Below are 25,000 nucleotides of genomic sequence, written 5' to 3'. Positions count from 1 at the left end.
GCAAAACACCGGGAGGGGCAGGGAGGATCGACAGACGCAGACAAGACACACTGGGTTACTTCACGGGGCACTAATCACCCGTTACCAGTCTAATTTGGTTGCCTGCAGACAGAGGGACAGGTGACACAGGTTGCCACGGGCGATGCCAGGCGATGCCAGGCCAACTCACCTGAGGCCAGTGACTGGCACCTGGCATGATCTCGAGCCTCAAGGCATGCATGAGTATCGAGTCCCTTGTGGCGAAGTTAATTGACTGAGGGAACACACAGTTTATGGAGTGCGTGTTTAGGTAAGACAAGGCTACGAGCACACAGAGCCAACCAAGGCCGACCATCCACAGAAACCATCACCAGTCCACTCTCAAATGTATGTAGTAACAAACTGAAAATGGATTGAAGGGCCAATAGCAATCATGAACATATTTTTAAGGTTACCATCATTGAAAGCTTTCTAGCTAACATAAGCTGGCTTGCTAAAATTGGGTAGTTTCTCATGAGTCGGCATGTAAATAAAAGGTGTGTCTAGTCTCAAGTGATCTTCAAAGTGAACCTACCGCTATCTTATCGATCTTGTCGCTAGAAGTGAAACTAAGGGTTTGTAGTGGAAACGGTCTCGGATATGAACTGATTAGACATCAGAGCTACATGCTACTACTCGAGCCTGGAATGGCACCAGTGAAAGTCCCGGCTACTTTCTAAACCGCCAAAGAAAAAGATGCTCACGACCTTGAGTTGGTCACAGGAACATTTATAATAGCCATCAGTAGAAAACTTCAAAGCGGCCCTCTTCGAAATACAGTGACAAAAGTGATTTTGCAGAGCTACCTGAGGTGTGTAAGCCAGCAGCAGGCTAGACGCACACAAACAAACACACACACACACACACACACACTTAAGAAGGACCCTATGGATGGTTGTGTGTTTGCTAAGGAGGAGAGTGATGTAAAAAGGCCCACTGTGGGTCAGACAGAAGACATAGGGTAGTTTGACAACAGACAAAAAGATCATGTCATCGATTGATACCATGCTGTACCCAAAAAAAAAGGGGGGGGGGGGGTGTGTGACCAACTGCGGAAAAGTTAGTCTAGAATCCTGGATAGTGTTGACCATTACCTATAAATGTGAATTAGTTGTTGTGTTTTTTTTTTGTTTTTTTTTAAAGCAAGACCAATATTATACAATAGTTACACACATTGCAATAATATAATGGTGGCTGGTCAAAATTGAGTGGCTGGTGGATTCTATTAGCCAAAGTGGAAAAAGTTCATTTCCAGCACTGACATACAGACACACAGACACGGACACACAAACAAACAAACAAACATCATTAGTAGGTTTGATTAAACTGCTGTGAGTAAAATACTCATGAAGCACAAAGCTTTTAACTTGATGTTCATTGTTCGAAAAACCTGCAACACAACTTAGCCGATAGCCTCTCTCATACAGAGCACCATTGGTAACACTGATTAGACTGATGACAATAAAACGGGTAGAATCTTTTTTTTTTACGTGTGTAAGTATTTTTGCCTTTGAGCCTTAAGCCTAAATGAATTTTGCTTAACAAAACTCAAGTAGTAAAGTAGGTTACCCCTGTGTCTTGGGTGATTAAGAGACTGCTCATCTGTCTAAACTGGTTGTTTATCAATAGCCTCCATGACCCTGGACATGTTTATAAATCCGTAAGCAATAAATCAATAACCTAAATGAACCTGAACTAAACTGGCAAAAGGAGAGCAGAGCGCAGTGAGTGGTGGCCCAGGGGTTCGGAGGGATGATGTGTGTGTGTGTGTGTGTGTGTGTGTGTGTGTGTGTGTGTGTGTGTGTGTGTGTAGTGGAGGAAACAGGGCTTAAGGTTCTCAGCAGAAGAGCTGAGATGATGCGACTCCTCAGTCAAAGAGGGCCCAGAGGACTGAGGGAATAGCCTGTGCTAAAGACTCCAAGGCTAAGGCCAATCCTAATGAAAACAATAACACAGTTTGCAGGGTGCGTGTACACTCCGCTTAACAAGCCATTTTATAAGCTCTTCTCCCTTGAGACGAGAGTAGAGAGCGTTAGTGAGGGCGTGGGGAAGAAAGAGACAATGAGATCCAGAGAGACAGATAGAGAAAGAGAAAGAAAGAAAGAAAAAGAGTTGCTGTTTTAGTTTTTCTAGCAGCTGAGGACATAGGCACAGTCTCAACGCACCCACTTCCTCTGAGAGGCCCATGTGGGTGGGTGCCAGTCTCACCAGAGCTTCCTGTAGGCAACCATGCGAGTGTGAAAACAGTCATGCCCTTAAACACACACACACACACACACACACACACACACACACACACACACACACACACACACACACACACACACACACACACACACACACACACACACACACACACACACACACACACACACACACACACACACACACACACACACTGTGTGCTCCTCTGGTCTAAATAGAGCACAGCATCACAGCTACAACCTCCTGCCAGCAGGGTTGTGATCCGAGCAGATGTCACTCTGAAAGGGACGGCTCGTCGGTCGAAGGAATCCCTGTTGCCACGGCGATCAGCATCACAGACAGACAGGGTCTCCTGCAGGGCTGGTGTCGGGGGGGAGCAGTGGGGACTCCATAAATATTTAACAAGGCAGGCTGAGAGACAGTGGGAAGAGAACTGGGTGGATCTGACCTCGCCACTCGGATCAACAGCAGGAGACAAAGAGCCAACAACAAACTAATTAACAAACAATCTAATAATAATAATAATAATAATAATAATAATAATAAAAAAAACTGCAGCCGTTTTTACACACTTCCTCACCATCCTCAAAGGCTCCAGTATCTAAACAGGCTGACAGGCAACAGCCAATCTAACGTGACAAGAGACGAAGGCAGGCTAAGCAGGCCTTCGGGGGCTGCTCAATTATAACAATAGGCTGCACACACTGCCATGCAAACTCTAGAGACGGGAATACAGGATATTCACAGTCTCTCTGACTGTTGAAACGCATGCACGCGCACACTAACACACACACACACACACACACACACACACACACACACACACACACAGAGAGAGAGGACATGGAGACACGGAGCACAGTGCAAGCCAGCGTGGCGGCTGAGGCAAGCTGGTTTCCAAAAGCAGAGCCTTCAAAGACACACCAGCGAGAGAAGAATAAATAACTGCAGCAGTCGTCTGGGCTTCACACACACACACATACACACACACACACACTCAATATGCGCCAGCAGAGGAACTCCATGACCCCACTGCTGTGGTCTCGCAAAGCTATGTGAGGAGAGAAGCGCAAAGGAAAAGACAGGGAGAAACGGAACATGAGAGTGAGTGTGTGTGTGTGTGTGTGTGCAAGACAAAGACTTAACCAGACACAACCCTCACCTCCATTGCCACAAGTCATTTCTCAGCATTCAAAGTTAAGATGTCCAAAGCTGAGAGAATATCTTTCAAATAAATATGCAAGAATACACAACACAACACACACACACACACACACAAGTGAGCTGCTTCTTCATTCAAACACACTCAGCACATTTAAAATGTGATTCTCAAAATACTCCATAACAGCCCACCAGACCTGTGAGCCTAGCAGATGCAGTGTGTGTGTGTGTGTGACGGTGTCGAGGAATCGGTCGTGGATAGTCACGTCGAGGAGCTTCTGCCTGCCACAAGTGTCCCAGAGCATGCTGGGAAAGGACACCACAGCAATAGGGCATCATCAGGAGAGCAGTGGAGCGGACGGTGGAGCTGGGATCTGGCATGGCCGGACCGAGTTCTATTTCCAGCACGTGGAAGCACTCTGTCTGTGTGTGTGTGTGTGTGTGTGTGTGTGTGTGTGTGTGTGTGTGTGTGTGTGTGTGTGTGAGAAATGGCTTTGATAGAAAGCAGGCCACCGTGGATGTGACCTACATGGACTACAACAAAACACACAGAGTCTTGCTATACATGTCCCTCTCTGAAAGAAATCCCATGTCACACAACTCGCCATCACAGAAAAAGGAAAAACCTTTACTTGAACCTAGAAGCCTATCTGCCCACTTTAGAACCTAGCGTTCCTTCCGTGGGAGGTAAAAGTGAGAGTAATCATGTGTGCTCAAACAGGAACATGGCCTATTCAAAGTTCCACATTCAACAAGAGCGCAGAAGAAAAGAAGAAAAATTAAACCGAAAGTAACTGCCTACACCACAGGGTCTTCATAAACTGCGTAACTACTTTTACTGGGCTGTAACTTTTACAAAGCTAGAGTTACAACTTTGAAAATTATGTTTCAAAACTATTAGTAATAAAAAAGCAACACATTAATATGTGCATGCAAGGCGTATACAAACACCTGCAGGCTTCTGTTGACAAGTGTTGTGGTTTTTACAGTCTCCGCTCTCACACCCCTCGAGTTCTGAAGAATGTTTTACTTCCCCTTTTGTAGTCACAGGCAAACCATGTCGAGAGACCATACAAATTTGACTGCACACTCCGGACAGGCCCTTTGCTGTCAATCGGTCAAGTAATTTAACACGGTGGCTCAAGAAGCTAGCTGGAAGCTGTCTTTTGCTGCATCGTGCTAATTGGGTAAATGGGTCACATAACTTTGTAACTCTTAATGCATGACACAAGAATGCCCATTAACTAGTTCTACTACAGTATCGCTCTCCTTAGGGGGACTCCCTTTATCAGTAGATAGGATATGCAATGCAACATCTCTGTTGTGTTTTTGCATCTCAAAATGTGTGATGTCACTATAACCATAGAAATACATGAATGCATAATTCCATGGTGGAGCTACTCCGGTCATGGGGAGTATTGTTACATCAATGACTGAGTACACCCGATAAATTATCCTGGAAAAATCAGACAGATACAAGCAGTGTAAACTGTACCCCTTCCTAACTTCCTCGTTGTCTGAGAAACTCCACTACACTCAAAACATGTTTAGAAAACCTGCATTATGTCCACCGATTAGTGGCGATGACGTCAACCACGTTGCTCTCTCCTCAAATGTGACAGCAACAGCAAATTCCCGCCTTAAACACCTGATGGAATTGTGGGTTTGTGCACTACAGTGACCCTGCGTTCCATGTAACGTCTCACAACTCTGAAATTGTTTGTCACTGTTCCTAAGTCACACCAAGTTTACCAACAACATGTCCGGACACGTCCTCTCTCTCCTTCCGCCGGTAAGTGTGGGAAGCGCCAAACACACTGCCAGTTGGTATTGGATTGCACGGTGTACAAAACGGCAGCTATCTAATCCACGTAGCTACGGCCGTTTCCTCTCTTATGTCTGCTTACACAGGAACAGGAACAAGAGCTAGTAAGACAAGAGCAACAGCGTCTCAAATTGCAACTATCTGTATTCTGCCTCGGGCTAATTAAATGCCAACACTGGCCTAAGTCCTGGTTGAGTTATTTTGCTATCGGCTCTTGTTGAAGTCAGTATCCAAATGTGGCTTTCGGATAGTTAGACAGCTCTGTCCCTACTGATAAACCGCATATCAAAGTGACAAAGCACCTCACCTCGCTGTTAACTTAACAAGGGCAACGACTAAGCCCCAATTACACGATGAATCATCGCTCTAAAATGATTTGATGACTGAGGCAGGCTAACATTAAATCACTGATATAACAACGGCTGAGACAATGAGTGACCTCGCTAACATACGGAAACGTGACAAAGGCAGCTCTCAATACAAAACAAGTGTTACCCACCAGACTAAAGACGGCCTGTCAATGCCTATGGAGTAATTGAAAACAACTAAGTCTATAAACAGGAAGAGTCACGCCAGCTTAATGTATAAGGGAAGACATTCCCAGATGTGTGATAACGTTAACAAGTTAACTTAGCTCGACGTTTAAAGCGCGGTTGTCTTCGGTACCTGTCAATTGAGAGAACAGACCAACTGCAGAAGCTAGCTGTACATCAACTAACAGCTAACTAACATTAATAACAGCATATTACACTCTATTTACCGTTTGATTTAGCCTATTACTACACTATAGAAATATAGGTCCCTTTGTCACCTAAGTAAGATAATAGCTAAATACAGAAGAGAACCAACAGCAAAATGACCAGCTAGGCAGAGACGTAGTCATAAGAAGGCGAGGTTTAGTGAGGACAACTAGATAGCGTTTCGAAGTCCATTTCACCTCGAAAGACCACAATGTTCAGTCTTTTCTTCAATTGGTAAGCTGATAGTCTGACAAAAACTGGTATAAACTAGCCAGCTAGCTTGATCCATCCTCCTGAGACACATCCCACGTTCCATGCTAGCTAAATCAATAGCTGAGTGTGAGTAGCCTGTGCCAACAGCCACATTACTTAGTTCGGTAATGTTACACGATTGCCGTGGAAATCCCGAAATTCACTTATTTACTGTGACAAAGAAAATGTGTTGCACAATAACAAACCGCGAAAGGGCAAAGCTATTTAAACATCAACAAATGATTTAGCAATAGTAGTAGCTGAAGAATTGCCGTTTCTACCAACCAAGACATGGAGCTAGCGCCTGGCTAAGTTTGGTAATAATAGCAAGTAGGCTAGCCAGGTAACCGCTAAATAGCATAGAAAGCTATGAAGATCAACTACCCCAGCACAACTCTTATACGTTCATGTCGAATATCATCTACATGAATTTCGCTACATCATTTCAGCTTTTTCACAGATATCTTGAGTTTTAACATTAGATCGAGGTCAAGTTTCTGAAGTAGCTACCGCTGGCTAGCTACTTATGGCTGCCACATACACACACGCTAGCTTCCAACTCTTGTTGAGTTCTATGTAGTTAGAGAGCTAGCTAACGAGATAGCTGCTCGTTCGCCAGCTTCCTTTTCTAAAATACAGAAAACATCCCCTGATTGTTTTCTAATAATATCCGTTAACAGTTTAGGGTTATAACGGTACTTACAAAGAGCAGGTTGAACATTGAAATCTCGTATCAATCCCGGAGAATGTGGATGGAGAGCAATAAACGCTTGGAGGTCTCTCTTTCTCTTCTTCGCTGCGAGAATGAGCTCTCTTCGGAATTGTTAAGGTGGAGTTACTCACCATGGCGTCATCGCTACGCACAACACCCGCTGACAGGTCGGCTGATGTTTTACTAGCTGCCGTAGGCGTACGGACAAGGACCAAGACTAGTCACATCATTCATTTATTATTCTGTTAAAAAGGTTAATGTAGAGATCGTCATTTAGTAGTATGTATAGTGTCAAATTGCTCAATATCGTGCTTGGTAATTCCTCCAATGGCTCATGTATGCTCTGTGAAGCGATGAGGTAATAGGAAGAAGTCCCTTTCCGAATCCTCAATCCATCCCCATGAGATCAATGACTCACGCTGTATGTGAAGGTGGTGATGTATCCCGCTGTCTACACTGAAAGGTCAATAACAAAAGCAGGTGGCTATTTGATGAACAGCCTAGAAGAAAATAGATTAACCACAACTCTACCAGTCGTCACCTCAAACTTCACAGACAACCCCAAAAAGTAGGACTATGCTACGAAAACCTAGAGAAGCCCAAGCTGATAGCCCATCCATCTTACTGTCAATCAGATAGCTTATGCCCGTCGTGTTTCTTAGGCTAATTTCCACAGTATTGGGGAGTCATGTTCCACCTCTCCTTGACCTTGACATTTCTTTATTTCCAGCCATCATTTCAAGGTTTTGAATTACTACAATTACCTGTGTGTGAGTGTTTCCCCCCCCAGGAAGGTTCTTGTAGTCTATCTAAAATATATGAGGGTCCATAAGTGTCCATAACCATAGTTACAGACAGGCCTTGCTCTGAGTGATCATATGAACATCTGCCTCTCCATGCATTGCTTTGTTTTTGTTTTGTTCCTTTTTTTTGTTTTCCCCCAGAAGTTTATTTTTCTGTGATTTATTGCATTCTGTTCAAGTCCATTCATGCCTGGCACTGCATGGCTTGGTGCTGTGCATTTTTAAATAGCCATCTTCAAATGCTAAACTGCATCTTGAGTAACTGTAAAATATAATTGGCTGCTTAGGCTGAGCATGTGTATGGCATGGCACTCTGATCTTCTGATTTTAAATTAATGAATGGTTAGGTGGTTCAAATCCAGTCCTGTGACTCTATAGGGGTCAAGTACAATACATAAAGCATACATAGATGGTCCTGTAAGCCACTCAAACGTTACGTTCTGGCCTATGCCTTTGAACGCTAATCAAACCAAACCATTGTAAATTGTACTGTCAGGTTGTGTAATACATTAAAGACATAATAGGCTTGATATATTTTAGATCATATTTTGTATATTTTGTATTTTATTGTATATAGTTTTAAATTGTGGGTATCCCATCTTAAAATCACATAATCAATGAATAATGACTAATTCCACTGTCTCCCCCTGCTGTTGAAAAGATGTTATGTCACTTTCCCTACTTGATCCTTCATTTGAAGACAATTTGTAATCAAAAGAAATTAATAAAGAAAGACACTGATAGAGACATCAATACAAGAAAGAATTTATTGATGTGGTGTCAATACAATCAAGTATGGTAGATTTTGTATGAGTAGACAAAAACAGTTCAGTCAAAAATGAGTGCATTTTATACCCAAATCCTATTGCATGAAGCATATGCAATAGCCATGTACAAGACAAAAAGAACCCTATAACATTATATGTAGTACATAACAAAAAAAAAAATGAAAAGGAAGAAAATCTGTCCAAGACAATCCTTCACAAACAATGGTAGTATGTTAACAACATATTTCAATCCTCGTAATTCATTATTGCTGCTGATAACCACACACATAGGGCTTGGGTGGTCAGTTAAGACACTCTTGTTAAGATATCTCAAATGTATAAATACACCTTCATGTGCAAATGGTAATGACCTCTGCTCTAAAACCAATGTCCCTTAAATAGCAAAGCAAGACTTTCTACGCTAATTTCTTGCTTTTTTTTTTTTTTAATTTTCAACGATTTAAAGTATGAAGACAGTACGACGGATCCTACATACAATTTTATTCCCATCTGATGTGTTTTCAAGGCATGATACTAATAAAGAATCATCTCAGAAATAGCCAAAGCAGGAATTATGAAAAATATCAAATCCAAGGTTAGTCAAGTGTCTGTAAATTAAGACAATAAAATAATAATAATAATAAAAAAAAAAAAAAACAATAAATCCATGATAATATACAAACCTTTCCTTAACAGTGGAGAACTGCAGATGGCAAGCCAGTGAAAGAGGGCATCAATGCCAATAAATACTGACGTTAAGATGTGTCACCTCTCTCAGCAGTGTGACGGACACCTTCAACAAAATGTTTAAAATTGCGTCTAAAAGGGATTGGAATTCAGTCATAAAATGTATTTTTATTCTGTGTGTTAATTGAAAATATTGCAGACGGGGAAAGAGAAGAAAGAAAAAAGCACTGCAACTGTTTTCCACGGTAAAAGCATTGCTACATCAGAATATAATTTTTCTTTTTTTTTTTAAATGGTTAAACTATATTTCTAGTATTATCTAATGGGGCCAACCCGTTAGCACGTCACTCATTCATCGTATGTTTTGCTTTCCCATTGTGACCTATTCCGATGATGCCTGCTATGGGAACAAAGCATGAATAAGCATGCTCACTATTGAGATACTTTTTAATCATTGGCTAAAGTGACATCGACAGTAACCTGCGCCCCCCATGCCTCTCCTTCCTCAACAAGCATGCAATGTCTTCTAAGTCTTTCTCAACACTCTCATCACTGATTACTTTCCTAGCCCCGTTTTTACTGTTTAACCATATCTGAACAACTCGAATATAACACGGCACTGAACCTTTGCTCTGCTTGCATAATCACTCTATGCGCATTGCTGTGCATTCATGGCCACTCTAAATAGTAGGATATAGTTTGAATGCTTCACTTGGGTTGAAAAGAACACTTCTGACCAAACATCCGCTCTTGGTTTAAGCTATGGTGGAAGATTGACTCTTAGAACCTTAAAACACACAAATGCATACTTTTTTTTTTTTACATCACAGCTTGGAGTCATTTTGATAATCATGGATTTAATGGTGACATGTTTTCCTCTATGTTTTTTCGCATTTAAAGGGTTCTACAGAATTCCAGGCATCATTCTCCCCTTAAAAAACATCATGTTTAACATTTTAAGGGTTGAGGGAGTCTTTATTTTTTTTGTTGTCCCTATTGTCCTTATTTGCTTTTTCCAATGAACGTAAATTGGATTTTTCGTTACCTCGTATTCTTCGATACCTATGCATTCTTTGTGTGTGGGGTGTATGGGTGAAAATCACTTCAGCAAACACAAGCAGTGTAATATGTGAAGAAAAGGATAGCCACCATTTCATGTTCATGTTCATTTCTGCTTATCTAAATCTGTATCTGTCACAAAGCAAATTGGCTAATGTTGATGTAGCAGTTGTTTAATAGGACTCAGACTTCACTGACTTTTAGTTTTCTCATTTGTCCACAATGGTTTAGTCACTGCTCCCAAGTCCAGATGAACAATAGTAAATGTCAGTAAATGAAATACTTTAAAATCCTTCCAAAATGGTTCACAAGGCTTATAAATATTCATAGCCATGTGAAAGATTTCACATATGTATAACAGAAGAGAATAAGGAATCAGCCCACTGAATGAAAACAGGAGGTTGGGTCACTACAGTACGGTAGTCAAAGCAAGTATCAAAGGCATAGAAGGGTTGTTCTGTAATTGCCACGTCAATAACTAATCAATTAGATTGTTTTAATGAAGGTCATAGACATCTGTAAATTTGGAAAGTGATGTAAGTTTTGCTTTTTAGATATGGAACTGTGGCTTTGTAATGTAAGATACTGTTAAGGACTCTTTCTGCTTGGGTTTGTAAGTTGCATAAAAGCAAGCCAATGTTGGACGCAGCCTTGACATCTTCAGTAATCAAGTAATAATCAGTATTCAAAGCCATGAGCTTCCAGTATTAGCACAATGCTCTCTGCACAGTTGTCACAGAATTAGGTAAGTATCTCTCAATGGAGAACTGCGAACGCACAGAATGAAAACAAACAAAGCAACAAAAACAAAAACAAAAAAAGACACACAATATTCTCATTTAACTACGAGCACCCATACTGCCCCTCAGAAAAAAAGAAACTTGACAGATTAAAAAGGGTGACAAAAGGCAATAAAAACTATCAATCATTATTCCAACGAGGAGTTGTTTTATTGAATGAATATGTATGTGTAGTAATGCACATTTACGATGCTTCTGCACTAAGGTGTGATCTGACAACTTTAAATAAGGAAAATGTATCATATAATGGCCAAGGCACTGAATTACCTGGATTGTGACTGCAGCTAGGGGAACATAACCAAACCCCAGGGTCTTCAGAGATTTGGAACTCTTTTTGGACTGAGAAAACATTTGGCAAAATGTGCAGTCACATGGGTAAGTCTTATTAACGGCTTCTTACACATTGCAAAGTAAGGCACTTAATAGTCTGATTCCAATAAACAACAACATCAATACCAATAACAACAACATAATAATAATAATAACAATAATAACATAACAATTACAATAATTATTATCATGTAGGCTGAAAATAGAAAACATTTAAAAGTAAAAACAAACAAAAAGGTGGACATTTGAAAGAAAGAGCCAAAACACAGACACAGCATGAAGTCTCCTTCTCCTGCTTTTCAACTCTAACTTTCACACGTTCATACGAGTCTCTTTCTGTCGTCTGTCTTTCCTGCCGCTGTAGTTGTTGTTGTTACAGGTGCTCCTCGCGTGGCCGCAGGGCGGTGGAAGGGAGGGATGAGAGTTGGGCGTGGGAAGAAAGAGGAGAGGAGGTTATGTGGGGCACAGCAGAAACCCTGAAAAGGACGAGTGGATGTACTCCGTGGAGTAGAGCCCATTTGCCTGGTCGGACGGCATCTGGAGCCACACCTGGTCGTTCTGCTTGAGCTCCAGAACTGCGCTCCCTGAGGCTTGGTCCATGTAGCCTTTCTTGTACTCGTCGTAGGTGTACGTGGCGGGCACATTGTTCTTGTACAGTGCCACCCAGAGGCTGGTTCCCTTTACGTGCACATGGTAGGCGAAGTAGTAAACCCCGGCCAGGGGGCTCGTGAACATGCCGGTGGCAGGATTGTAGGCATTCTGCCCGTTGTACAGGGTTCGGTCAAACTTGATTGGCATGGCGGAAGGAGGAAATGGAGTGGTGAGGATGGCAGTGAATGCTGGGGCCATTGATGCAGAGAGCACAGCACCACCTAGCTGTGGCTTTGCAGGCTTTCCGTCTGGAACCTCACCACCTCCAATGTTGTCCCCCAATCCGGAAACTGATGTCTGGCCATTTTGAACAGGACCGGGAGGGCCAGCTGGCCCAGGTGGACCTGGGGGTCCAGGGTTACCTTTAAGTCCTAAATTTCCTGGTTTTCCTGGGGGGCCTTGAGGACCAGGTAAGCCCCTTTCACCCAGCTTTCCCAGTCCCTGTGGCCCTGGTTGTCCCATATCTCCTTTAATTCCTGGAATTCCCTGCGGTCCCATGTGCCCAGGAGGGCCTTGGGTGCCAGGAATGCCGGACTGGCCTCGGGGTCCAGAGGTTCCTGTGAATCCAGACTCGCCTTTTGGCCCTGGTATGCCAGTAAGTCCTGGATTTCCAGGCAACCCAATGTGGCCACCCTCGCCTTTGGGGCCTGGTTTCCCAATGGCTCCATTGGGACCGGGAAGACCTTTATCACCTGTGGGACCTGGCTTTCCAGACAAGCCAGTGGGACCTTGATCTCCCCGAAGTCCAGGAAGGCCTGGAGGACCTTGGGGACCAATTTCTCCTTTAAAACCAGACATGCCAGGTTTCCCTGGCAGACCCATAGGACCTGGCATTCCTGGAGGCCCTGACAGTCCATTTGGACCGTTGTCTCCAGGTTGACCATCTAACCCTGGTTCTCCTCTTTCACCAGGGGCTCCTGTTAAGCCACCATGGCCCTTATCTCCCTTTAGCCCAGATAGTCCAGGTTTACCATACCCAGGTGGCCCTGGAAACCCTGGGGTACCCCTCATGCCTGGCTCACCCTTTGGCCCAAGTGAACCTGGCATCCCTGGCAAACCATCAATACCAGGCTTCCCTAAACCACTTGGTCCTGGGACCCCTGGACCACCAGGGAGACCATCCTCTCCGGGTAGGCCAGAGTCGCCAGGAAGTCCTTGATCACCCTTTGGTCCGCTTGGACCAGGCAATCCAGTGGGTCCTGGTTTTCCAAATCCTGGGGCTCCAGGGGCACCAGGAAGTCCTTGGAGGCCAGAAGGACCCCTTGGACCAGGTAGACCTGGCTTGCCATTTCCATTCTCCCCTTTCAGTCCACGATCTCCAGGATTTCCACGGCCTCCTTTTAGGCCTGGCTCCCCCCTGGACCCTGGGACTCCCCTTCCTCCAACAGGTCCAGGTTTTCCATTCAATGACAGGCCTGCTGGCCCTGGGAGGCCAGGCTGTCCTGGCAGTCCCCTTAGACCAGGCTCTCCACGTGGGCCAGACTCACCATTGTTTCCTGGCATTCCTTTGGGGCCCATCTTTCCTGGCAACCCTGGTAGCCCCGGCTTCCCAATGCCAGGGAATCCCGAAGGCCCGGGAGGGCCTGTTTGACCGTTCAGACCCGGTTTACCAAGTCCTGGTTTCCCTGGTAGTCCTGGAGGTCCTGCTGGTCCCCTCGGACCAGGCTTTCCTTGAGGGCCTGGTTCCCCTTTCACATCCATCATGGGTGGAAACTCTGCAAGACATAATTGAGAAGACAGGAGCCATATATGATTACTGCTCATCCACCATGGAACATTGTAAATTGTGCAATTGTATCAATTGTACATTTAGGTAATTGTTAATTAACAAAAGTACCCTTCCATCCAGTAAAATCACCAATTTCATGATGTCTACAAGACTGCAAGGTTTCAACAGACCAAATTCCAAGCGTGGCTAAAATGATGCCTTTAAAGATTTGCCTGGAAACCGAAGCATAATTATGTTCCATTATGATACTTACATGTTCTCTTCATTTTCACCTTTTTAAGAAAAAAAAAGAAACTCGTCACCAGCTAGGTTAGCTAGACATATCAATACCTAAGAAGCTCTTCTTCAGCATACTGTTAGGAAACGTTGACTTATATTTATGCCTTGTAATATTTACTCTAATCTGCCGAGAACAGAAAACAAAACAACAGATATTAGGTATTTCTTAGAAAAGGGAATGAATTGTATGTAGCAGGTTATCAATGCCACTTACTAAGTGCATTGAGATGAAATTACTTTAGAAAGAGTGGCAGTTAAAGTAACAGTATGTAGCAATTGTACTTCAGGGTTAGGGTAAGGATTAGCAATTTGACCTTAAAATAACAGCTTAAAAAATTGGGGCGCTACAACGACGTTTAATATGGAGAATGGCCTCTGTGCCATTGCCAAACCAGGGTCCGTAGGCATATTACTGCGCTATGTAGGTTTCAGGAAGCCGCCCGGGTACTACTCTCTGCCGGACTAGTAAGTAACTTATTTGCCGTCTTGATTTGTCTTGTGTTGCACTTGCTTGATGTTTGACTGTGTTAGGAAAGTTGTTGACTCACTAGTTTGTCATAGTGTCAAAAGTAATCAAATTTCAACAGGTTTCGCTAGGTTTAGCCGCTAGCATCTCGTTAGCGATTAGCAATTCCTCCGTTGTGCTGTGTTAAGTTCTCTAGAGCCCATTAAGACAACCATCACCATACACTGCCGTTCAAAAGTTTGGGGTCCCTTGGAAATTTCCTTTTTTTTTTTAAGTAAAACAAATGGTGGATTATTTTACGAAAGCAAAGTTTGAAGGACAATTTTTATTTCAATTAAAAATCATAATCTCATTATTATTTCCTATTTAAATTCGTTCCATGTATGTTTTCTTGGAAAATAAGGACATTTCTAAGTGACCCCAAACTTTTGAACGGTAGTGTAGTGTGCAGATATTCAAGAATATTTCACAACTTTTGTGGTGTTAGTAAGGGGCTAAACTGTTACCACAGCAAAGACAAAGGGCTTATTCACCAGCAGTTGAAGAAAGCTCATATTTGGAATTTCCTTGAACGATTACAACTTTTCCCCAGAACCCAGAACCATGTGTCTCCTCCATTACGAGTAGCACAGTCCCACACCTGCAATCTGCAATCTGCACCCTCGGACATGGAAGGCAGGTGTTCTTGCAATGAGGCTAAAGCCCTTGAGTGAAAGTGTCGGTTGCTAATATGTTTCAAGGTGTCTGGAGTTCTTCACAGCACAGCTCTGTACCTACAGCCTATTGTTATATACTTCCTGTCATTAAATTGTCCCGCTCTTCCCATGCTAACAGTACAACTATATGTAACTATATGTACAACTATCCGACACCAAACGAACTGCACTAGTACGCTCCAGTTTCAAAGTATGGCCGTTGCTATTGAACCCAGCATTAATGCTGTTGTAAATTCAGTATTGAACTAGAGCCAGATATATGACATATTGCTGGCTATTCCGCAATAAAAAATAAAGTTAGAGATTTATTTTAGGAGATCAAATAGCTTTTTTCTCTCTTCTCTTTTTGTAAGCACATAAGCCCCTGTAAAAAATGATAGAGATGTTTTTTTCTTTTTCTGATCTGATAACCCTTTTCATATAATGGTAGCTGTCCAAGAGTTGCCTGAGAGCCAATGTACCAAAGTGATAGCACTGCACTTACAGGGTCAATCATGTGGAAAGTATGTCAGTGAAGTATCCAGTGAGCTGACCTATCTCTGAACTCATGGGTCCAAGTACTGGGGTGACATGCTTATCTGCACATGGCACAGCAGAGGATACTCTAGTAAGTAAGGTTTTTGCTGTTTAATCAGATTGCCATTTACAACATTGTTTTGTCTCAAAGTGTTTTGCCGAACCTTACATCCTACATAGGTCAAAAACCCTCTTATGAAAGAATGAAAATTAATATATTTTGAGCAGGACATGGCTTATAAAAGGGATACGTACATCAGGTCATGGGACTTCACAAACTATTTTTGTCACTTCCACTACAATTGCCTTTGCCACCATCACAACCTCTTCAGTCCTGGAACGGCACCCTGGGCACTTCCTGGATGGACATCTCCTTTATGTGTTATTATACAACTGTTGTCCAATATCCCATGAAACTGGACCTTGTTCTGGACGGTTTAGATATTATTATTATTATTATTATTATTATTATTATTATTATTATTATTATTTTTGAAAATGTTTAAGTGTTTTGAAAGTGTTTAAAAATGCAGTTAGATTTAGTTAACATGGTCGTAGCGTCATTGTAGAGTTATCCCTCTGGATATCTTAGCTAATAGGTCAGCTTCAGATGCAGATGAGAGGTGAGGACACAAAGGGAGAGAGTTAGAGAGAAAGAGAGGTAGAGAGAAAGGGAAGGAGAGAGAGAGAGGTAGGGAGAAAGAGAAGGAGAGAGAGAGGTAGGGAGAAAGGGAAGGAGAGAGAGAGGGGTAGGGAGGAAGGGAAGAAGAGAGAGAGAGAGAGGTAGGGAGAAAGGGAAGGAGAGAGAGGGGTAGGAAGAAAGGGAAGGAGAGAGAGAGAGGTAGGGAGAAAGGGAAGAAGAGAGAGATGGCAGGTAATGGAGAGAGAGAGATGGAGAAAGAGTGATTTTCTTTTTTTAACTTAAGATGACTTATAGCCAATGGAATATGAGACAGAAATAAGATCAATGCAAAAGTACAACACAAGTTCAGGATGTGTGCAATGAAACCTTAACAGCGTGCCCAGCTGAAATAGACAATAAAATATGGGGTCCCCCCCCCCCAATGTTAGGGGTAAGTTGAGTCATCTGAGGAAAACATTTACTGACTATTGTATGAACCAGATTAGTAAGTAATAAAGCATGCATTTATGAGGTCCATTCGTTCCCACATGCTTGAATAGTGCGAGTTTAAACACATGGTAAAAATGTTCTACCCCCAATCGTTTTCACTTCAACAGAAACAAAAAAAAATCATTCGTCATTCTAGGCTCAACCATACAATGTAGGATTTGCCGCTTTCAAGGGGTTGCTGTAGGCGATTTTGTTTTTCTTGTGATGTGATATCCAGCAAAAACAAATTGCAAACTGTAGCTTTTTTTTCACGTCTATGGTTCCTGAGCAGAATAATTTGACAATCTTTCGATTGCTTCAAATTGGAATCATTTTTATTTCAAGCACGATCATGTTGCAAAGTTGCAATTCTAGGCTGGCCTACACTATATCACGGGTAGGTCTTGGTCATCATATTGTGTTTACTCCCCCCCAAATGTCAAATGCCTTCTGACACCACTGGGCAGGACAGATGTTATGCTACATCTAAAATATGAAATATATGTCAGTTATTAATTGTTAGCAGGCAAAACTATCTTTAAAGATCAAATATTTCATTTCATGTAAACATGAACCACCGGCTGAGGTTTCGACTCAGTTTGCCCCACAGCCACCATTTGGGGAAAAGTGCTTAGCATAGCAACCCAGAGCTACACTTTTGCTAATTCACTCATATATTTTTACACACTGCCAGATCGTCAACATATCTTATATGTAACTTTTTAAACTGAGATATAATAGTTTTGATGTGAGACTTACTATACCTGAAAAAAATTCGACAGACAAAAAAAACAAACAATGAAAATGAAAAATGCAAACTAAATTTAGGGTCACATGTTACGTTGCCCAGATACAGGTGGTGGGTCGTCTTACCCCATTCTCCCCTCAATGTGTATGTGAAGGATTGAGACAGTGAATGAATGAAGGATTGCTAGTGTGAGTAAATGAGTGTGCGACTGTGTGAGTGTGTGTGTGTGTGTGAGTGTGTGTTTGTGTGTGAGTGTGTGTGTGTGTTTGTGTGTGAGTGTGTGTTTGTGTGTGTGTGTGTGTGTGTGTGTGTGTGTGTGTGAGAGAGAGAGAGAGGGAAAGAGTGGGTGAGGGTGAATCAGCCAGTGATGGTTTGAGTGAGAAAGCCTGAGTGAGTGAGAGAGTAGAGTGCATGTGGGTGAGAGAGTTAGTGAGATATACTGTATTATGTCATACTATGTGTTATGTTATATATTATATGCCACTATGGTGCGATACACAGTTAATCAGAGCACAGGAACCAGGTCAGCTGAGAAAAACAAATGTGGGTCTATTTCTTACTCTTAGTGCGTAGATGTGGTGTTCAGTGTGGATGCCAGTGGCATCATCAGTTTACCCCTACAGAAGGGAATGATACTGAGAGGACTCTGATCGTTCTTACTGACAATCCAGACATCCAAAGTGTATTTCCTTTCTGAAGAACCACCGCATATATGTTTATGGAAATTAAGCCAATAGTTTAGCTACAAAAACCGATGGTATCGAGCACAATTGCTGGCATGAGATGTGTGGGAGAAAGACAGCCGGTGTTGCCAGAGACTCATTTCTCTGAGGCTGCCATTAAAATCACGCTCCTCTCTCCCTCTCTGTGTCTCCCTCAATGGTCAAATCATTCAGACCTACAAATAGAAAATACGAACCTCGGAAAAGCACTTTCTCTGCCAGCCTGCCAGATGTTGAACAATATGTGCTGACTAACACTGTCCACTAGATGGCAGAAGATGCACATCAATGGCAGTTTTACAGAGCGTATCAACATCTGACACATGTTTTCACACTTACAACTGAATTTATAGACGTGTTTCTATATTACAGCACCATCCGAAGGACTCTGGCTGTGATCACACCATTTATGACATAAATCTATGGCTGGGAACAGTCAGCTTCCACGATCCCTGGTCTTTCTCTCCTCTCTGCTCTAGAATTGAAGGAGAAGTCTGTTTGGAATGTTTTCCCATAGAAATCTTGAAATTGTTTACCAGCAAATGCTCCGTGAACTTGACATTAGACTACAGCATGTTCTAAGCACAAGCTTTTTAATCTGATAGAGAAGAACACTGCAGTTCTCATGACCATTAACTAAAAAGGCATCACACACACACACACACACACACACACACACACACAACATATCTATCCACACAACCACCCAGACACACACACACACACATACCCACCCACCCATTGATACAAACACACACACACAACATATCTATCCACACACCCACCCAGACACACACACACATACCCACCCATCCATTGATACAAACACACACTCACACACACACACACACACACACACACACACAATTACACAAACAAGCTGACCAACTCCAAAAATACGAGTAACAGCTACCAGATGGGGAGAGGAGAATGGCTCACGCGGTTTCCCAAACCGAGGGCAATCAAGGCTTTATCAGTGCAACGCTGACATGCCAAGCTCGGGGCGTGCGTCAAAGGCGAAGCCACCACATTCACAATTACGCTCAATTCCACAAGCATGGAGAGAGGGAGAGAGAGAGAGAGAGAGTGGGAAAGAGAGGGAGAGAGAGAGAGTGAGAGAGTGGAGAGAGAGAGAGGGAGAAAGAGAGAGAGAGAGTGGGAAAGAGAGGGAGAGAGAGAGAGTGAGGGAGGGAGAAGGACAAGGGAAACAAACATGGCTGGTAAGACACACTAGGCTTGGCTCATCAGCGCCCGAGGCTCAGGCGACACCATGACAGGCCGTACACGACGCTAATGGGATTGTGCTAGCGCTAACTGGCAGAGGCTAAACATCAAAGTGTGCGTTAGTGCGAAATAAATCACTGATGACATGCTGGAGACGTATAATCATGGCACTCTGGGGATCGCTGGCTGATGTTGATGCTTGTAGAGTGATGGTACTGTGTCCAGTCTGGTACTGATCTGGAGCAGCCGGACTGCAGTGCTGTTTGACTGGTTATTAATGCAGAACAAATGCTCTGAAGAGGGGCTGGGGCTTCGCATGCAAACCACCAAAGACTCGAGCTGACTCTCGTGCAAAATAGGGAAATTAAAGCAAACTAATTGCAGTCCTGACACTAAAAGCACTGAATGAGTCCATCTGACGAGCCCACCACTGCGCAAATTACTCCAGCATGGGGCTCAGAAAACAGGTGGAGCCGGAGGCCTGAGAGGGAGAGATGGAGGGAGAGATGGAGAGAGAGATGGAGGGAGAGATGGAGGGAGAGATGGATGGAGAGATGGAGGGAGAGAGGAGGGAGAGATGGAGGCCTGACAGGGAGAGAGGAGGGAGCTGCTAGCCCTTCGATATTCTCCTCAACCTACGGAGAAAAGTGAAGAGTAACCCTGTCTGACACAGCTGAGTTCTTCTCCTGAACCTATAGTGAAAAGAGTCGTTCTATCACGGGTGAGTTCTTCTCTTCTCCCAACTGAGAAAAGAGTCGTTCTATCTGTTACAGCTGAGGAATGTGTGCAAGTTCATCACGGGTCTGGCTTCCTCATTACAACAGCATCTGTGTACTGTGATCCAATGGCATCTCTCTCTCTCTCTCTCTCTCTCTCTCTCTCTCTCTCTCTCTCTCTCTCTCTCTCTCTTTCTCCAATCTGGGAAAATCAGGGGTATAATGTTCATGTAGGGCCACGGATGATCGATTGTATCTTATCTTTTCTCTTTCTTTCTTTTTTCATTATTCCGTTCTTCCCTTTTGTCTCTCTCTCTCTCTTTCTCTCTCTATCTCTCTATCCATGCGCTGGTGTAGTGGTATATGGGCCTATGATGGTCCGCACCAGAGGGGAATCATTCCATTCCTTTCATGCCTTCCCTCTCCTCTTCCTCCTCCTCCTCCTCCTCATTCACTCCACATCTCATATATCACATCTACATGTATTCATTTAACAGATGCTTTTATCCAAAGCGCCACAGAGCACACGTTTAGTATGGACTTTTATTAGTATGTGTGTGTGTTTGTGTGTCTGTCTGTTTGTCTCTGTGTTTGTGTGTATGTCTGTATGTCTCTCTCTCTCTGTGTGTGTGTGTGTGTGTGCGTGTGTGTTTGTCTGTCTGTCTGAGTGTGTGTGTGTGTGTGTGTGTGTGTGTGTGTGTGTGTGTGTGTGTGTGTGTATGTATGTGTGTGTGTGCATGTGTGTTTGTGTATATGAATGTGCGTGTGTGTATTTGCATGTGTGTGTGTGTATATGCATGTGTGTGTTTGTCTGTGGGTGTGAGTGTGTGTGCGCATGTGTGTGTGTATATGAATGTATGTGTGTGTGTGTGTGTGTGTGTGTGTGTGTGTGTGTGTGTGTGTGTGTGTGTGTGTGTGTGTGTATATGCATGTATGTGTGTGCATGTGTGTCTGTATGTGTGTGTGTGTGTGTGTGCTTTTTGGGTAAAGTAACCCCATAACCAGGGTGTTTGGTGGGGCCTCCTCCTCTTCCTGCACCAGTGGGAGATCATTATACTCAATTCATTCCTTTCTCCTCCTCCTCCTCCTCCTCCTCCTCCTCCTCCTCCCTCTCTGTTTGTGTCATATTTTAGAGAGCGAGGAGGCCATAAACTAGTCCTCTCCTTCATTCGACACTCTCTGTGCTCTGTGCTTCCTCTCCATCCGGGCCCGCAGCCTGTTTGCCATTTACGTTATATTTGCATTCATCCATTTAGCAGATGTGTGCGTCCAAAGCCATACTCAGTACAGGTTAGGCACAGGTTTTGGGTCGTATTTCTATCAGTGAGTGTCTTCCTATGGGGATATAACCCATGACTTTGGTGTTAGTATAATATATAATTGTCAGACTTTAGGAGTGCTTGGCTCTGCCAGCTGTAACACTGTCATCTGCCTGTCATTGTTTACCTGAGGACCACTTCCAGGGACTGTCTAAATGTATCCTATGTATACTTGTCAACACACTCATATCACCTGTCCGCAAAATTGGGTTATAAAGAGTTCGGACTGCCAGGGGGATTGAAGTGATGAATGCAAATGTCTCTGTCCTTTGGGGCAGGCGGTCTGAGGTGACACACGCACTTTTTGCTGCCACCCTGTGGTGCAATGTGGATCTACGTTCACAAACTAGACTAAACCTTCAAGCGTGGGACGAGTCAGCACAAAGCATTACAATGTGGGCACATAATACACGCATCGAAGTGTCTCATAAAACATTTATTTTAAATTGAGCGTATGACTTTTTAACCGTGTAGACATCAAACATAGCTCTGAAGAGGGCCAAATAGATGTTGTGTTATGGTAGCACGAATACATTTATGGGAGAAACATGTACACAGAGGGCTTGTAAACATCCCGGTGAAGAATGCCTAAACCATATGCAGTCGAGCCTTATGTTTGTTCCCTCGGGATAAAAGAGTATCCACCAGCCGATGACAAGTAGCGTGTGTGGATAGATCCATTCTGGCAACAATCACCACGCGCGCACGTGTTCTAAAAATGTGATCTAAGAATCTTTACAGCACCGTTCAGCGAAGTGCCACACGGAACGCTAGCTAGAACCCTAGAATGGGAAAAGAGATTCCATATTCCGTATCAATGGGTTTAACATCTGTTTGTCAGGCACAGTGTTTCATGGAGATACCATGTGGAGAGACACTACTCATTGCCATCACATGCATAAGACACATTCTAGCTGTCCCTTCCTGTTTGGATATGCATCTCTCACCATGAAACACCACATAAGAAACTCACCGACATGAAAATGGCAGAAAAGGGAATGTAACTGTATCACTGTGAACAAACTACTCAGCGTACTTCTGTGTGCTGTGCTGTGCTTTGTCAAAATGTCAAAGTTCTCTCTGTAGCGAGATGCTGTGTGTGTTACCACCGGCGCGGCAGTAATTCTCTCCACACACACTCCGTGCCCAGGAGTGCCAGTGCGTCCGGTTCACCCCTCGCCCTGGTGTGCCCTCAGGCGCCCCCGCGCTCAGGGCCTAGTCCTCTGGGCAGGAAGCAGGAAACAGATCTGGGCAGGTAGGTACTTACCCAGGTACTGGCCTTTGCCCTCGCGGAAGGGGGGTCCCACTGGCCCCTTCATCATGGGCTGCATGTACTTCATCTGGGGCATGGGAGGGGGGTAGCCACCGCCCAGGGCTCGGCCCCCCAGGGCCAGCAGCACACAGACGGGCACCAGCAGCATGGTCATGGGCCTCCGCTGGTCCTCAGCTTCACTGCTGGACAGAGACACAGAGAGAGAGAGAGACTTTTAAATATCACTTCATTTACTAGTAATTCAAGGAAAATCTAATTAAGAGAGAAAGAGAGAGACTTTCGAGTTTGACTTCATTTACTTGTATTTAAAGGGAAATCTAATTAAGAGAGAGAGAGAGAGAGAGACTTTTGAGTTTCACTGAATTTACTAGTATTTAAAGGGAAATCCAATTAAGAGAGAGAGAGATAGACTTTCGAGTTTGCGAAAATGTACTTGTATTTAAAGGGAAATCAAATTAAGAGAGAGAGAGAGAGAGACTTTTGAGTTTCACTGAATTTACTAGTAATTAAAGGGAAATCAATGCACATAACATTAAGAGAGAGAGAGAGAGAGAGAGAGAGAGAGGGGAGGACAAGGGGATTTGTATTTGAGGGGAGGAGAGAGAATAGAACAGAATGACAAAAAGAACAGAGGAGTAGAGAAGCGAGGGGAGGAGGAGAGGAGAGGAGCAAAGACAAGGAGAGGAGGGAAAAGAGAACAGAAAAGAGGAGAAGGAGAGGAGAATACCCTAATACATAAATGTCTAACCCTAACCCTAATACATAAATGTCTAACCCTAAATGATCCATTCCTGTCATTCCAACACAGCGTATTTGAATTTGAATTCAAGAGGAGAACAGAATAGAAGAACAGAGAGAAAACGGGAAAAAAGAAAATAAGCCTAAATTTGTCTCCATAGTGAAAATAGCAAAGATCTGTGCGAGCTCAAGTCAGACACACTGCTGTTTATTCAACTGGGCCACGCTACCTGAGAGTCTTCCCATCTCCTCTAAGGTTTGTGTGTGTGTGTGTGTGTGTGTGTGTGTGTGTGTGTGTGTGTGTGTGTGTGTGTGTGTGTGTGTGTGCGAGAGCTCAAGTCAGTCACACTGCTGTTTATTCAACTGGGCCACGCTACCTGAGAGTCTTCCCATCTCCTCTAAGGTTTGTGTGTGTGTGTGTGTGTGTGTGTGTGTGTGTGTGTGTGTGTGTGTGTGTGTGTGTGTGCTGTTTATTCAACTGGGCCACGCTACCTGAGAGTCTTCCCATTTCCTCTAAGGTTTCTCAAGATGGAGCGCTTCATTAAACTCTAATTAGCGCGCGGTCTGTGAGTGTTTGTCTGGGGCCAGGGGGTGTGTGTGTGTGTGTGTGTGTGCGCGTGTGTGTGCGCGTGTGTGTGTGTGTGTGTCTGTGTGTGTGTGTGTGTGTGTGTGTGTGTGTGTGTGTGTGTGTTTGTCTGGGGCCAGGGGGCAACCGGAGAGCATCTGGCTGTGACTTGTGTGAGCCCTGCTCTGCTCTGCTCTGCTCTGCTCTGCTCAGCCTATCAGGTGGGGCCACCTGCAGCAGCACCCCTCCCTCTCACGCCTCCTCTCTTTCAGCTGTTTTCTCTTCTTTTCTCCCCTCTTCTTTCTCCCCTCTTCCCCCTCTCTTTGATGAGAGTCAGGCGGGGCGCGCTGCTGGTGGTGGCTTGTGCTCAGAGGCCCGCGAACCGAGCGGAAGGTTAGGTTGGGGCGATTCGAGAGGAAGGTTAGGTTGGGGCGACCCGAACGGAAGGTTAGGTTGGGGCGACTCGAGAGGAAGGTTAGGTTGGAGCGACCCGAACGGAAGGTTAGGTTGGGGCGATTCGAGAGGAAGGTTAGGTTGGGGCGATTCGAGAGGAAGGTTAGGTTGGGGCGACCCGAACGGAAGGTTAGGTTGGGGCGATTCGAGAGGAAGGTTAGGTTGGGGCGATTCGAGAGGAAGGTTAGGTTGGGGCGATTCGAGAGGAAGGTTAGGTTGGGGCAACCCGAGAAGAAGGTTAGGTTGGGGCGATTCGAGAGGAAGGTTAGGTTGGGGCGATTCGAGAGGAAGGTTAGGTTGGGCCGATTCGAGAGGAAGGTTAGGTTGGGGCGATTCGAGAGGAAGGTTAGGTTGGGGCGACCCGAACGGAAGGTTAGGTTGGGGCGATTCGAGAGGAAGGTTAGGTTGGGGCGAT

General features: G+C 44.1%; 2 protein-coding genes across 2 annotated transcripts in view; both read right to left on the bottom strand.

The window, feature by feature from the left end:
- The window catches only part of ptp4a2b (protein tyrosine phosphatase 4A2b), a 35,796-nt gene extending 28,698 nt beyond the window's left edge, over positions 1–7,098 (bottom strand). The window contains exon 1 of the mRNA XM_012841489.3: positions 6,905–7,098. The gene's annotated coding sequence lies outside the window, so the exon portion shown is untranslated. The remainder of the gene's footprint in view (positions 1–6,904) is intronic.
- A 1,367-nt stretch (positions 7,099–8,465) lies between these two features.
- col8a2 (collagen, type VIII, alpha 2) lies at positions 8,466–23,184 on the bottom strand. The gene is made up of 2 exons (XM_012841482.3): positions 22,824–23,184; positions 8,466–13,725 (listed from the first exon to the last, which is right to left on the bottom strand). Exons 1-2 carry the CDS (start codon positions 22,981–22,983, stop codon positions 11,813–11,815), a joined length of 2,073 nt encoding a protein of 690 aa, XP_012696936.2. The 5' UTR covers positions 22,984–23,184; the 3' UTR covers positions 8,466–11,812.
- Positions 23,185–25,000: the final 1,816 nt, after the last annotated feature.

Source organism: Clupea harengus, chromosome 19 (genome assembly GCF_900700415.2).
Source record: "Clupea harengus chromosome 19, Ch_v2.0.2, whole genome shotgun sequence".
Taxonomy (NCBI): Eukaryota; Metazoa; Chordata; class Actinopteri; order Clupeiformes; family Clupeidae; genus Clupea; species Clupea harengus.
This window is presented reverse-complemented; position numbering and strand designations above follow the sequence as displayed.